This window comes from Carlito syrichta, unplaced genomic scaffold (genome assembly GCF_000164805.1).
Source record: "Carlito syrichta isolate Samal-C Ts95f unplaced genomic scaffold, Tarsius_syrichta-2.0.1 Scaffold95892, whole genome shotgun sequence".
NCBI classification, from domain to species: domain Eukaryota; kingdom Metazoa; phylum Chordata; class Mammalia; order Primates; family Tarsiidae; genus Carlito; species Carlito syrichta.
The window spans coordinates 33,719-49,628 of record NW_007039988.1 but is presented as its reverse complement, the minus strand read 5'-3'; the positions used below and the strand labels follow the sequence as shown (position 1 = coordinate 49,628).

Below are 15,910 nucleotides of genomic sequence, written 5' to 3'. Positions count from 1 at the left end.
AGTGAGACTCCAACTCAAAAAAAAAAAAAAAAAAGTTTTATGCTAAAATGTTAAGTTTCTGTGACTGGTTATGTTAAATGATGTCAAGTGCTTCTTTTCTTTCTTTTTTTTTTTTTTTGGACTTGGAGTCTCACTCCATTGTCCAGGCTAGAGTGAAGTGGTACACTCACAGCCACCACAATGTTGACCTCCTGGGCTCCGGCGATCCTTCCACTTCAGCCTTCCAGGTGGCTGGAACTACAGGTGCGTGCTACCACGCTCGGCTAATTTTGGATTTATTGTAGTGATGAGCTCTTGCCAAGTTGCCCATACTGGTCTCAAACCCGTGGGCTCAGGTAGTTCACTCGCTTTGGCCTCCCAAAGTGCTGGGACTGCAGACTGAACCACCGTGCCCAGCTGCATTTACTTTCATGGCTTCCTCTACTTTCCCTGGTTGTCTGTCTCCCTCAGTGTTCTTTGCCTTGAATATTCTCTACTTTTTTTAAGGAAAAAAAATCCTGATTAAGTGAGGGTAAGAGCAAACAGCCTGGCTACTTGGAAGGCTGAAGTGGAAGGATCGCCTGAGCACAGCAGATCGATGCTGTGGTGGCTGTGGGTGTGCCACTGCGCTCCAGCCTGGGCGACAGAGTGAGACTCCAACTCAAAAAAAAAGTAAATGTAGAGTGAGAGGAATAGTTGGTAAAGAGAGACTAAGGAAAAGTTATGACCTTCTTTTGCAATGATCCTTGGTTATAACCCTCCTGACACCTCTTTATTTCTTTTTTTTTCCTTTTTTTTTGAGTTGGAGTCTCATTCTGTCACCCAGATTGGAGTGCAGTGGCCGTTCCCGTCCACCGCAGCCTCGACCTGCTGGGCTCCGGCGATCCTTCCGCCTCAGCCTTCCAAGTAGCCAGAATTATAGGCACGCGCTACCACGCCTGGCTGATTTTTTGGTTTATTGTAGAGATGAGGTCTCGCTGCCCAGGCGGGTCTCGAACCCGCAGGCTCAGGCAATCCACTCACCTCAGCCTCCCAAAGGCGCGGGATTACAGGCTGAGCCACCGAGCCCAGCTCCTCTTTATTTCTGATGCATCCTTTGTGGAAAAAGCCTGGAATGTATACCTAATTAAGACATTTTTTATAAAACCAAGGCCGGGTGTGGTGGCTCATGCCTATAATCCCAGCACTTTGGGAGGCGAAGGAGAGAGGATTGCCTGAGCCCAGGGGTTCGAGACCAGCCTGGGCAACTTGGCAAGATCTCATCTCTACAATAAATTAAAAAGTAGCCAGTCATGGTGGTAGGTGCTTTTGGTTCCAGCTACTTGGAAGGCTAAGGTGGAAAGATCACCTGAACTCTGGAGGTCGATGCTGTGCTATCTGTGATTGTGCCACTGCACTCCAGCCTGGATGTCAGAGTAAGACTCAAACTGAAAAGATTAAAAAAAAAAAAAAAAAAAAAGCTTAGGGGTATTCTTTTGTGAATGACTTTTTTTTTTTTTTTTTATGGGGTTGGAGTCTCACTCCCTGGCCCAGGCTGGAATGTAGTGGCATGCTCACGGCCACCCCAGCCTTAAACTGCTGGGCTCAGGCAATCCTTCCGCCTCAGCCTTCCAAATAGCTGGAACTACTGGCGTGCACTACCACACCCAGCTAATTTTTAAAATTTTATTGTAGAGATGAGATCTGGTCAAGTTGCCTGGGCTGGCCTCGAACCCGTGGGTTCAGGCAATCCGCTCGCCTGGCCTTCCCAAAGTGCTGGGATTACAGATTTGAGCCACGGCGCCCAACCTTTTAATTCTGCTTTTTAATTTCCTTTAATATCTGCGTTTTTGTATTCCCATAATTGTTTTTATCATTTAACTTTATATAACTGTTTTCTAAAATTGAGTGACTTGTGATTAATTTCTGTGCTTTCTTTTCCCAAAGCATGTTGAATTTAATTATATACTGAGATAACATTGACCTGCCTAAAAAGAAGTGCCCTCCTTCATGTAATAACATTTTCGTCTTGTGTGTTTTTTAAAGAAATATTCCTTTATAAATCATAAAATGAATTTTATTTTTTATTTTTTTTGAGTTGGAGTCTCTCACTCTGTCTCCCAAACTGGAGTGCAATGGCCGCTCCCGGCCACCGCAGCCTCGACCCGCTGGGCTCCGGCGATCCTTCCGCCTCAGCCTTCCGAGTAGCTGGAATTACAGGCATGCGCTACCCCAGCTGATTTTTTGATTTATTGTAGAGATGAGGTCTCGTCAAGTTGCCCAGGCGAGTCTTGAACCTGCGGACTCAGGCAATCCACTTACCTCAGCCTCCCAAAGCGCTGGGATTACAGGCTGAACCACCGAGCCCGGCCATAAAATGAATTTTAATAACTGTATAAGTACAGAGAATTTGTGGACCTGCCACTCCCTGCTTTCTTTTTCTAACTGTTTTATAAATTGGGATTCTAGAATCTTCTTTTGGACAAATGATCTCTGACTGGGAAAAAATGGTTTTAAACATTTGCTCTAAATCAGTGTTTCCCAGCCTTTGGCTTGGTGAAAATTACTATGAGGAGTGTACATCCTTTGATACACTGGGTAGTAGTGCCTGGCAACTCAGTAAAGTCTCCATTTAAGTACTTTTCATTATAGATGTGATTATGTTTTAAAGTAGAGATACAATTAGAATTTATGTATTTTTAGTAAATATTAAAAACAGACTGGCATGGCGGTACATGCCTGTAATCCCAGCACTTTGGGAAGCTGAGATGGGAGAATCACTTGAGACCACGAGTTCAAGACTAGCCTGGGCAACCTAGCAAGGCCCTGTCTTCAAAAAAAAAAGTAGAAGTTAACCAAGTATAGTAGCATGAGTCTTGAAGTCCCAGCTACTCAAGAGGCTGGATCGCTTAAGCCCAGAAGTTTGAGACTGCAGTGAACTGTGATCATGCCACTGCACTCTAACCTGGGTGTCAGAGCAAGACCCTGTCTCTTAAAAAAAAAAAAAAAAGAACACAAGTGTCTTAAAAAAATAAAAATAAGAACACAATAACCAGTGGGATTTCTTGAAATTTGTTGATTCATTTTTAAAGGAATTCTTGAACTAATAGATCTAATTTGGTTGTTGACTCACAGTTACTACTTGGTTCAGGCAACTTCTATAGGAAGAGGCATGTCATCAGCCTCATTGTATATAGGAGAAACTAGGACAAATGTAACCAGTAACCTAATCAGTCCCAGGTAGGGTTACCACCTTCTGCCTGTCCAACAGTCAGGGCTGGATGAACTGTATACTGTGTGTCAGTTGCACAGCCTCCTCTCATTTGCAGCTTGCTTTTGCTTCTGCTGTTAATAGCATGAAGGAGAACTCCTGCCCCTTCTACTTCCAAAGTAGTAGATCAGATGAGCCAGCGTCTCTGATAAAATAGAAAAAGCAGTTTGTTTTTTTTTTGAGTTGGATTCTCACTTTGTCGCCCAGACTGGAGTGCAGTGGCTGCTCCTGGCTACCACAGCCTTGACCTGCTGGGCTCCAGTGATCCTTTCGCCTCAGCCTTCCAAGTAGCTGGAACTACAGGTGCGTGTTACCACGCCTGGCTAATTTTTTTATTTATTGTAGAGATGAGGTCTCGCCAAGTTGCCCAGGCGGGTCTTGAACCCGCGGGCTCAGACAATCCACTCACTTCAGCCTCCCAAATCGTGGGATTACAGACTGAGCCACTGAGCCCGGCTTAAAAAAAAACAATGCAGTTTTTTTAGCTGCTGTTACAGCTCCAGATTTGCATGGTTAGGTCTGGACATTGAACAGACGACGGTCTCTATCCTCCTCAGTCAGATGCAGACAGGTGTCAGCCATTGTTATACAGACTAGAAGACTTATATCATCACATGTTGCCTTTCTTTATTTTTTTGAAGTAACTGTATTTAGGAGTTCATTCGTTTACTTCTTTACAGGCTGAACGTAACTTCTTTTTTTCAAAGTTCCCTGTGTTTGTGAACTGAACTTGGGTGAAGTGAAAGCATTGAGGTAAGGCAACCCTAAGGATAAAAATGGAGAAGAAAGCTTGTGAAATGCTGGAACCTTCACAGAGATCATTTTAGAGTCACTGCCTAAATATTGAAATGCCACCATTTGTTGTTGGGGGTATGTGAAGCTAAATTGAGAACGGGAGCACACATCTGCCTTACTGCTAAGTATATCCACCTCTCTGCTCACCCGTAATTGAAGTTTTGTGTGTGCACTTGTGAGTCTTGGGTTAAGCAGCAGTTTAAAGGCAGAAAAAGAGCACAAAGAGACGTAGTCTACATCTACATTCCTCAGTTCTTCCCTTACATGTTTGTTTGTCCCTGGTAGGTCCTAGCTCTTTTTCATTATCATCCCTGTGGTGGCTTTTGTTTTTGTTTTTTTGTTTCTTTAGAAAGGACAACAGCAGCTGAAAAGATATTTCCTAGTATGCTATCAAGAGGCAGAATATAACTATTCCATTTTTCTTTTCTGGCAAGATAAGATTCAGAGTTAGTAGAGAAAGTTTACCTGTGCCACCTAATGAGAGTTACTGAACTAAGGATTTTTAAAGTCCTCCACTCTGATGAAAAACCATCAGATAGCACACTTTGCTCTCAATACTATCAAGAAGGGAAGGTTGGTCCAGGTTGGTAGTTGAATGTGAGTGGTAAGTTTCTGGTGGCTAGTTACTCAACCAGCTTGCCTCTGCCTCCTTATATGACTGTTAAGAAGTTAGTTTGTACCCAAGCACTGTGCTCATTGCTTTCTTTGGCACATGGAAACTAAGTTTAAAACCAAGGTTAAGAACCCAGTTCTTCTTTGTAAGCATTTTCAAACCACATGAGGTAGCCCTTTCTTGCTTTAGGTAGTTTCAGGCTTTGGGGGACCTCAAAAACTGATTTTTGCAGAGATGAGTTTGGAGGATGTGAAACAAGTTTGTGTTTCTTCTGCTCTGTTAGCCACTGCTATCTTCATGGATCTGACACTCTATTTATCTGACAGTGCACTTCGTACTGCTTCGCCAGGGAAAATCACACAAAACAAGCCTGGCGCATCAGCACTTTTCATTGTGTTCTGGGCTGAGCCTCCCTTCACATGGTCACATCCCCATTTTAATCCAGTACTCCCTTTCCCTGCCCCTTCCCCAGTCCTGCCTCTTTCTGTGGCACTTACTGCTCGTTTCCCTGAGCTCCTGTTTCCACTTTGTGTTTTTTGTGGGGCCCAGGAAGCTAAAGCTGTGTGTATTTGTGGATCAGACAAGTGCAGCAAGTTAATATCATTGGCTTCTGAAGGGGAAAGTGAGGTGATGGCTGCGTTTAAGTTGGATTTCCTTCCAGAAATGATGGTGGATCATTGCTCTTTGAATTCCAGTCCCGTGTAAGTATTTTTGTTGTCTAATTTTTATCATAAGCAGAGGACCTGGGCTGTTTTCTTTGTTATTTAATTAAGCTGGTTCCTTTCCTTAAGAAAGGAAAGAAAAAACTGGGCAAAGAAACCAAATCCAAATTCTCATGCCATTATTTTCAGTTGTAGTATGATTCTATCTCATTACTAATTTCTTCAAGGCTCTTAAGTTTTTTGTTTGTTTTGTTTTGGTTTGGTTGAAGTCTTACTCTGTCACCCAGGCTGGAGTGCAGTGGCATGCTCACAGCTACCGCAGCCTCAACTTGCTGGGCTCAGGCAATCTTTCTGCCCCAGCCTTCTGAGTAGCTGGGACTACAGGTGCACGCTACCACACCTGGCTAATTTTTTTATTTACTGTAGAGACAGGGTCTTGCCAAGTTGCCCAGGCTGGTCTTGAACCTCTGGTTTCACGCAGTCCTCTTGCCTCTGTGTCCCAAAGTGCTGGGATTATAGGCATGAATCACCATGTCTAGCTTCTGAGTTCTTTACATAGGGTGCACTTGATATATGACCTGTAATAACAGTTCAGGTGTACCGGCTCCAATCCCTTTAAGCTGTGGTGTTTTTCCCATATGATAGATTCTAAGGCTTTTTTTTTTTTTAACTGAAGCTTTATTGCTTTGGGTTAGGTATGCAATTTCAAATAATGTTTTGGGAAGGAAGTGTTTTGTTTATTATTTTTTAAATTATTAACTTCTTAGACTCATATCAAAAAGGAGACTGATAGCTAAGGTGTATTTCGTATTGTCTACAACATTCTGTATTGACATGCAAAGTGTAATCCTGGGCCTTGATTTTTTTCCCCAATCTAATTGAAAATGCAGCTCGGCACATGATTTCAGGAACATCAAATTGTCCCCCACCCTCCAAAAAAAGCAAAACTGGATCAATCTCGATTGGCAATTTGCCCAAATAAATTATGAGGATGAGAAACTTTGTTAGTTTGCAGTACTACCCACGAACTGCTATTATACACAGCCAAAATGCCAACCTGGCCCTGAGTTGTAGCTCCAGGGAACCTAAATTCTGGACTTTGTAATGAACGACCCATTTCCAACCCCTGATTTCAGTCACTTTAGCCAGGTTTAAAATATCTTGGAACCTCAAGCAAATGAGCCTTAGGCTATTCAAAGCCAAGAATATTAAATGGTGGAATATTCTCTAGATGACAGGTGTTAGTGCAAGTCTTTGAGGTTAGGCCTCTATGTACAAATCAGTCTACACTGGGATTAGGTGTAACAGTTGTGGATAATAGTAGTTATTGAACAATTCTTTGTGGAATAGTTTAGGGGGACCTCAAAGGTAGCTGTCTTGCTCTTTTGAAATGGATCCTATGACTTCTCTATAGTGTCCAAAATAATGGTAATTTAAATCGTGACTTTTTATGAGAGTTCTTTATTACTAAAATTTTATTTCAGCTGTAAATAACAGGTGAGATTACAGTGACTATCATCATAGAGATTGAATACACAATAAAGACATTTCCATGTCTTAGGATTTATGACACCTAGAAATAGGATTTTGTGGCTCAAATACTCTTTCACTATAACATTCTCTGTGCTTTCTGCCACTGCCTAGTGTTCAACCCAGCATTAACACATCATTTCTCTCAGCTTATTTTCTTATTTTTTTAAGAGGTTGAACTCACTCAGTATCTCATGAAGCCTGGACCATGTACCACTGTGTAAAAGTTACCTGGAACTTAAAAATTCAGATGTTCTTAATGCTAGATTAGGACTTGAAACTGTTTTAACAAGTATCCTGTATAGTTTTCATGTGCACTGAAATTTGAGAGCTAATGGGCTTAATACAAGCCTTTTTTTTTGAGTTGGAGTCTCATTCTCTTGCCCAGACTGGAGTGCATTGGCCACTCCCGGCCACCGCAGCCTCGACCTGCTGGGCTCTGGCGATCCTTCCACCTCAGCCTTCCAAGTAGCCGGAATTACAGGCATGCACTACCACATCTGGCTGATTTTTTGATTTATTGTAGAGATGAAGTCTTGCTGCCCAGGCGGGTCTCGAACCCGCGGGCTCAGGCAATTCACTCACCTCAGCCTCCCAAAGCATGGGATTATAGGCTGAGCCACCGAGCCCGGCTAATACAAGTCTTTTTGAGTTAGAGTTAATTGGGGAGTAGATTGCCATATCGTTTGTTTGTTTGTTTGTTTGTTTTTCCTGAGTAAGAATCTCACTCAGTCACCCAGGCTGGAGGTCACCCAGGCTGGAGTGCAGTGGCACACTCGGCTACCGCAGCCCCAACCTGCTGGGTTCAGGTTATCCCTCTGCCTCAGCCTTCCAAGTAGCTGGAACCACAGGCATATGCCGCCACGCTTGGCTAATTTTTTAAATTTATTGTAGAAGTGTGGTCTCACCAGATTGCCCAGGCTGATCTCAAACCCCTGGACTCAGGCAGTCCTCTCACCTCCACTTCCCAAAGTGCTGGGAATACAGGCGTGAACCACTGGGCCCGGCTCTTTTTTTCCCAAGTATATTTCCATCTGTTTTAGATATTCATGTTCACCAAAGCTCTGTGAAACGAACTGGGCATAGGCTATTGCCCCTATTTTACAGTGAGAAACCCAGTTGAGAGAGGCTATAACTGCCTTGCCTGAGGATAGCTGGTGTCAACCCTTAGGCCTCAGAGTACAAGTTTAATGATATCTTTTTATTTTCATCCACTAGTCCAAGCTGCCTCAGGTGTCATTGAGCAGTTACCCATCAACTCTTTCATTGTTGCATGTCCTTAGGTATACCAAAGCACTGCAGAGACAATAAGGAGCTGAAAGAAGAAAGTTCTTAATAATGGTGTGCCATCACTTTCTGGAATTCTTAGCCCTTCTTTTCACTCTTCAGTGAAGTACTGTTTTAGCAGGAGGCTTGACATTAGTGGTTTTCTCAGTGAAGTGATTTCAAAAATTTTTTCGGGCCTGGTTCCTATTTTTACTTGTAATCGATATTCTTGATTCTACTTTGATCTGTCTTAAGCTTTCGCTGTTTCTTCTTTGTTTACTTGTACCCCAAGATATGGGTGTTCTTCACGGGTGGTGGTGTAGACTTTTTAAATTTTGCTCTTCCATTGTTTAAGGGGATACTGATGTGCTTATCTGATTCTCACATCTCTGTATCTGTTCCCCAGTGTCTTCTGAGATCTGTGACTTTATTCTAAATACTACCCATTGGTCACCTCCATTTGGAGGCATTCCCTACCAAAAAAACCACAAAAAAACCAGTTTTTCATATTGTCTGCACTAGAACCCAAGAGTTATTAGTCATTATTTCCTCTTCCTCACCTCCTTAAAAGTGAACCCTAAGTCCTAGTGGTCCTGACCCAAAATTTCTCAGCATTGCCTGAGACTGGGCCCTAGTCTTAGGTGCTAGTTTATTCAAAATCCTTCTGATTTTATGTTTCCCCAGATTATTTCATCCTCTAGATTATTGCCAGGTATCTTTAAAAAGTCAAAGCTGATCACTCTCCTATTCTAAAATCTTGAAGTCTAAGCCTGTCTACTATAACCTGAAAAGCCCTTCACCAGGTCTCTCCAACTTACCGCCTTACTCTTAATGATTTTCAAATGAGTTTTCTTTTTTTCCCGATGTATCTGTATTCCTCCCACAACTTTCTCAAGTCCTTTTTCTCCCTTTCTAATGTTATCGCACTCTCTTTTCCCTTGTCTTCTCAGCCTTCACCTTTTCTTCATCACCCTTTGGCTTCATTCCTCCATGCCATATGGCACTTTTTCAGTCACCTAGTCCATTCAGCTTAGATGCCTTCCACACACCTCCTCCTTCTTCCAAATAAGTAAAACTACATTAGCCATGTCTAACAAAATTTTTATACATATGTTAAAGGATTTGTGGAGTATTATAGTTGTGTCCTACTTTTTCAGGGTCATTTCCTCCAGGACAGGTATTGCTCAACTTTTAAAGAGCCCTATAGTGTGTAGTATCTGGCACCAAAGTAAGAACTTGGGAATTACAGTTGAATGAATGACACGCACTTTGACATTTTTTGGTAATTAAAGATGATTGCAGAGATGAAGTTTTCAGATATTATCTCCATACCTCAGGGAAGAAGGCTGAAAACTTTTAAAAGCAGATTGTAACTGTTCTGTTGTTGGATGATGACTTTAAAACAATTATTGATAGCCTTTTCTAGTACCTAACACCCCACATGACAGAAAGATTTCCCTTTATTCAAATGAAAATTACTTCCTTGCAGCATAGACATACTCTGTCTTGTTCTCACTAGGGAGCAACTGGTAAGTAACTGAGGCCAGTGTTTCTGGGCCCTTTTCATTCTGACACACTTCTGATCCAGTTTTTCCATGGCACACACAGTAAGTGAGCCAGAGGGACCTTGTAGGGGTGGGTAGTGGCTGAAGTTCGGAATGCAACAAATATTTTTATCTGTGTACTTGGGTAAGTGTCTGAATTACTTCTATTCGTATAACGATCAAAGGAAAGTCAATAGGTAATGGGAAGGAGAGAGAGAGAGAGAGAAATGAATACCAGAATGTTTTCAGAAACCGTTCTTTTTGTTTGTTTGTTTTGTTTTGTTTTGTTTTTGATTTGGAGTCTCACTCTGTCACCCGGACTGGAGTGCAGTGGCTGCTCCCGGCCACCGCTGCCTCGACCTGGTGGGCTCTGGCGATCCTTCCGCCTCAGCCTTCCAAGTAGCAGGAACTACAATGTAGTGCGCGCTACCACACCTGGCTAATTTTTTGATTTATGGTAGAGACGAGGTCTCGCTAAGTTGCCCAGGCGGGTCAGGCAATCCACTCACAGCCTCCCAAAGCGCTGGGATTACAGGCTGAGCCACCGAGCCCAACAAAGAAAGAAACCTTTTTTTTTTTGAGTTGGAGTCTCACTCTGTCTCCCAGACTGGAGTGTAGTGGCCACTCTCGGCCACCGCAGCCTCGACCTGCTGGGCTCCGGCGATCCTTCCGCCTCAGCCTTCCAAGTAGCCGGAAATACAGGTGCGCGCTGCCACACCTGGCTAATTTTTGATTTATTGTAGAGATGAGGTCTCGCCAAGTTACCAAGGCGGGTCTCGAACCTGCGGGCTCAGGCAATCCACTCACCTCAGCCTCCCAAGGTGCGGGATTACAGGCCGAGCCACCAAGCCTGGCTAGAAACCATTTTTAAATAGATATGAAAGTACCATTTGCCGGCCTGTTTCACTGCAAGGAACAGGTGTCCACTCAAGCTAGCATATGTGAAAAAGCCTGTCATAAAGACACGTGTGGATTGGACTGGAATATAACAGAGGCTCCGCAACTAGAAGACCTGGAAATTCTCACCTTCTGACCCCAGGATACACATTCTGCTCACTTTGCGGGTGCCTCCTCTTGCCCTCTTAACTACTTCATAACTTGGGTTGTGGCATGACCTGGCTTTGCCCCGATCCTTCCAGCCTGGATGTCCTCCTCTTCCCCAACTGAGATAGAATTCTCATACATGCAAGTCAGGCTGGGCATGGTGACTCACATCTGTAATCCTAGCACCTTGGGAGACCAAGGCAGAAGGATCACTAGGCAACATAGCAAGGCCTCATCTCTACAGAAATATTTTAAACTTAGCTGGGTGTGGTGGTATGTGCCTGTAGTCCCAGCTACTTGGGAGACTGAGGCAGGAGAGTTGTTTGAGACTAGGAATTGGAGACTGTAGTAAGCTATGATTGTTGCTCCAGATGACAGAGCCGAGACCCTGTCTTAGTGATTTTTTTTAGTGTATTCACAAAGTTGTGTAACAATTACTACTATCTAACTCCAGAACATTTTCATCACCCCAAAAAGAAAGCCCTCCCTCGTCCTCATTCCTAGGCAACCACTAACCTACTTTCAGTCTCTCTAGATTTGCCTATGCTGAGTATTTCAGACAATATGTGGCCTTTTAGCTGGACTCGGTGGCTCAGCCTGTAATCCCGTGCTTTGGGAGGCTGAGGTGAGTAGATTGCCTGAGTCCACGGGTTTGAGACCCACCGGGGCAACTTGGCGAGACCTCATCTCTACAATAAATCAAAAAATTAGCGAGGCGTAATAGCCTGCGCCTGTAATTCCAGCTACTTGGAAGGCTGAGGCAGAAGGATCGCCGGAGCCCAGCAGGTCGAGGCTGCGGTGACCAGGAGCGGCCACTGCACTCCAGTCTGGGCGACAGAGTGAGACTCCAACTCAAAAAATAAAAAATGTGGCCTTTTGGGACTGGCTTTTTTGACACTTAAGCGTAATGTTTTTGTTTTGAGTCAGAGTCTCACTGTGTTGCCCAGGCTGGAGTATACTGGCACATTCACAGCCACCACAGCCCCGACCTGCTGGGCTCAGGCGATCCTTCTGCATCCACCTTCCAAGTAGCTGGAACAACAGGTGCGTGCCATCACACCCAGCTAATTTTCCTTGATTTATTGTAGAGATGAGGTCTCACCAAGTTGCCTAGGTTGGCCTTGAACCTGCGGACTCAGGCAATCCTCTCACCTCAGCCTCCCAAAGTGTTGGAATTATAGGCATGAGCCACTGCGCCTGGCCAAGCATAATGTTTTCAAGGTCCATCTATGTTGCAGCATGACACTTACCTCTTCCCCAGCCCTTTGTGCTTGTCCATTTCTGTCATACTGTGTCTAGTTGCAGCTTTTCTACTTCTTCACTACTAACTGCCTGTTTCTGTTAACCAGTTCCAGAGTTTGTAGAGCAGTACTGTCCAGTAGAACTTGCTGTGATGATGAAAATGTTCTATATCACAACTCTCTCTGATGGAGTTGCCACTAGCTATGTGTGTTTAGTGAAACTGAATTATCTAGCTTAAAATTAGGTTTAAGTAGCTACATGTAGCTAATGACTGTTGTATTTTTCAGTGTCACTGTAGAGGAACTTGATTGACCAGGCCTGTGCTTTTGTTTTTTGTTTTTGTTTTTTCTAAGTTTAAGTCAGGGGTCTTAGATTTTTGTCTAGTCAATGGATCAGCTTGGATTAAGACTGATTCCCTAGTTTAGTCAGCTGGATGGGAAAAAAGTGGGATGGAACATTTATGCTGCCCCTGAGATGGGCTTAAAGTGGGGAAATTTTGAGAGGGGGAAAAGATAGAAAGAGAAGAGATAGTTTAAGGATTTTGAACAAATATATACTTTCAAAATAAAGCTCTGCTGAGCACGATGACTCGCACCTGTAATTCCTGCATGTTTGGAGGCTGAGATGAGAGGATTGCTTGAGCCCAGGATTTGGCCTGTATATCACTTGTCTTACAACTTTTGACATTTAGCTAGTGCTAGATTCATCATAGGTGGTATGAGAATAGCCCTTGTGAGTATTCAGTTACAAGACATTTAAGGCCAGGTGTGGTGATTTATGCCTATAATGCTAGCACTCCGGGAGGCCAGGGCAGGAGGATCACTTGAGCTAGAAGTTCAGAAACAGCAACATAGAAAGACCTTTTCTCTACCAAAAAAAACCCAAAACTGACTGGGCATAGTGCTGATGCACGCTTGTAGTCCCAGCCTCTCAGGAGGCTGAGGCAGAAGGATTTCTTGAACTCAGGAATTTGAGGCTGCAGTGAAGTATGATCATGCCATCCAACCTGGATGACAGAATGAGATCTTCATCTTTTTATTTTTTTAAAAGGGAGGGTGAAGCCGGGCTTGGTGGCTCAGCCTGTAATCCCGCACCTTGGGAGGGTGAGGTGAGTAAATTGCCTGAGCCTGCAGGTTCGAGACCAGCCTGGGCAACTAGGCGAGACCTCATCTCTACAATAAATCAAAAAAATCAGCCGGGCGTGGTGGTGCATGCCTGTAATTCTGGCTACTCGGAAGGCTGAGATGGAAGGATCGCTGGAGCCCAGCAGGTCGAGGCTGCGGTGGCCGGGAGCAGGAGAGTGAGACTCCAACTCAAAAAATAAATAAATAAATAACTAAAAATAAAAAGGGAGGGTGGGCAGATTTAGGAATTAAAAGATGGAGGTTGAATTACTTTCATAGATTCAGCTTTTTTTTTGAGTTGGAGTCTCACTCTCCTGCCCATGCTGGCATAGCTCACAGCCACCACAACCTCAACCTTCTGGGCTCAGGCAATCATTCCACCTCAGACAAGTAGCTGGAACCACAGGCATGCACCACCACACTCATCTATTTTTTGATTTATACAAAGTCATGCCAAGTTGCCCAAGCTGATCTCGAACTCCTGAGCTTAGGCAGTCCTCTCGCCTCTGCTTCCCAAATTGCTGGGATTACAGGGCTGAGCCACTGTACCCAGATTTAACATTCTTAATTATTTCCAAACACTATTCAGAAGATAGTGGCGGGAGAACAATTGTTTTTTGTTTAAAGGAAACTAGTGTGTTATTTAGGATTGGATAGTAGGACCTGGAAAATTTTGATGTGATACGATTTTCTTGAATTAAGCAGCAAATGCTACGAGGAAAGCTAACCATGCTAGTTATTTGGAATTTAAATTAATAGTTCAGATAAATGCTCAGAGTTAGATTTGAAACAGTGGCAAGATATGAAGAACATTGAAGTAGATGGTATGTTCTGAGTGGAAACATTTATAGTATAAGAATCCCCCTAGGTTCTTGACAGTGGCCAGATAGGAATGAAGGTATTAAAATAGTTGATTGTTCTTTAGATTCCAATAATAATAATAGGTGTAGTACAAGTTTGGTGTGATAGAACTGAGGGAATTTGTGGTGGTTAAAATGATTGCAGTAGGCCGGACGTGATGGGTCAAGCCTGTAATCCCAGCACTTTGGGAGACCCAGGAGGGGAGGTTTGCTTGGCCCAGGAGTTTGAGACCAGCCTGGGCAACATAGTGAGACTTTGTCTTTAAAAAATTACAAAAAATTAGCTTGGTATGTACATGCCTGTAGTCCCAGATACTCGGGAAGCTGAGGTGGAAGGATAACCTGAGCCTAGGAAGTGAAGGTTGCTGTGAGCCAATACCATGCCACTGCACTCCAACCTGGGTGACAGCGTGAGCTTCTGATTCCCTCCCCCCCAAAAAAAAATGCTTGCAGTAGATCAGGTGAAGTCTTAGAGAAATAGCAGTAAATTGGATAACTTAGACATCAAAAACTGCCGGACTCGGTGGCTCAGCCTGTAATCCCACGCTTTGGGAGGCTGAGGTGAATGGATTGCCTGAACGCAGGTTTGAGACCCACCTGGGCAACTTGGCGAGACCTCATCTCTACAATAAATCAAAAAATCAGCCAGGCGTGGTAGCGCGTGCCTGTAATTCTGGCTACTCGGAAGACTGAGGTGGAAGGATCGCCGGAGCCCAGCAGGTCGAGGCTGTGGTGGCCGGGAGCGGCCACTGCATTCCAGTCTGGGCGACAGAGTGAGACTCCAACTCAAAAAAAAAAAAAAGAAAGAAAGAAACAAAAAAACTGGAATGATGGCAGCATCATTTGTATTCATAGCACACAATCATCTGTGGAAATTGAGGAGGCAAAGCGTTGTTTTGGTCTGGAGACCTAACTTAAGAACATTGGATTGTACATGAGACAGTCACATCCTAAGGACAGCATTCTAGTCATTTCTTAGTTTGGACCATGGAAATCAAGTGCTTCTTTTCTAAGTCTTTTGAAAGTTGATGTTACCTATCATTGTGTACATTGAAGAGCCCTGAATCTTATTTGTAATCAATAGTCCTTTTTCATTTTATGGACATTTTCTTTAAGTTCCTCTGAGAATTATCTTGCTAAAGAAATGAGTGACGTTGTCAGTTTCTTTGTAAAACCTGGGATGTCCTAGTCAGAATGGTGACTTTAGTTTGGCATCTGATGAAATGGGTGGCTATAGTGAGGGGAGGACCAGGGAACATTGGTAAATTGAATGGAAGTAGTAAAAGAAGTAGAATTATCCCCCCTACTTTTTCAAAAAGTAGTTGATATCTTTAAAGTAAAGAAAACTACCTCTGGGAAGCAACATGAATACATAATAGAAGTTTCATTTTATCTCATGCAGCTCAAAGAAAATGAACGGCACCCTGGACCACCCAGACCAACCGGATCTTGATGCTATCAAGATGTTTGTGGGCCAGGTTCCCAGGACCTGGTCAGAGAAGGACTTACGGGAACTCTTCGAACAGTATGGTGCTGTCTATGAAATCAACGTCCTAAGAGATAGGAGCCAAAACCCTCCTCAGAGCAAAGGTTAGGGCTTTGGGTTTTGGTTTATTTTTTTTCCGCTGACTCTTAAAGCAGACAAGGGCTTTGACAAAGTCTTTGACAGGGTGCATAGAATTGAGCTTTTATATGTAATTTCTGCTATGTGCGTTCTGTCTCTCATTACAGAATCCTTATTTGAAAATGTCTGTTCTTTTAATTCAAACACCTTAAATGGCTTAAAAATAAAAAGTTAAGGTGAACCGGGTGTAGTGACTCAAGCCTGTAATCCCAGCACTTTAGAAGGCTGAGGCAAGAGGATTGCCTGAGCCCAGGGGTTTGTGACCAGTCTGGGTAACTTGGTAAGACCTTGTCTCTACAATATATCAAAAAATTAGACCGGGCTCGTTGGCTCAGCCTGTAATCCCATGCTTTGGGAGGCTGAGGTGAGTGGATTGC

General features: G+C 43.6%; 1 protein-coding gene across 1 annotated transcript in view; it reads left to right on the top strand.

Moving 5' to 3' along the window:
* The window catches only part of CELF1 (CUGBP Elav-like family member 1), a 60,907-nt gene that overhangs the window by 23,311 nt on the left and 21,686 nt on the right, over nucleotides 1–15,910 (top strand). The window contains exons 2-4 of the mRNA XM_021714515.1: nucleotides 3,910–3,982; nucleotides 5,187–5,338; nucleotides 15,312–15,499. Coding sequence (XP_021570190.1) covers nucleotides 5,268–5,338; nucleotides 15,312–15,499 — 259 coding nt within the window. The 5' untranslated portion in view covers nucleotides 3,910–3,982; nucleotides 5,187–5,267. The remainder of the gene's footprint in view (nucleotides 1–3,909; nucleotides 3,983–5,186; nucleotides 5,339–15,311; nucleotides 15,500–15,910) is intronic.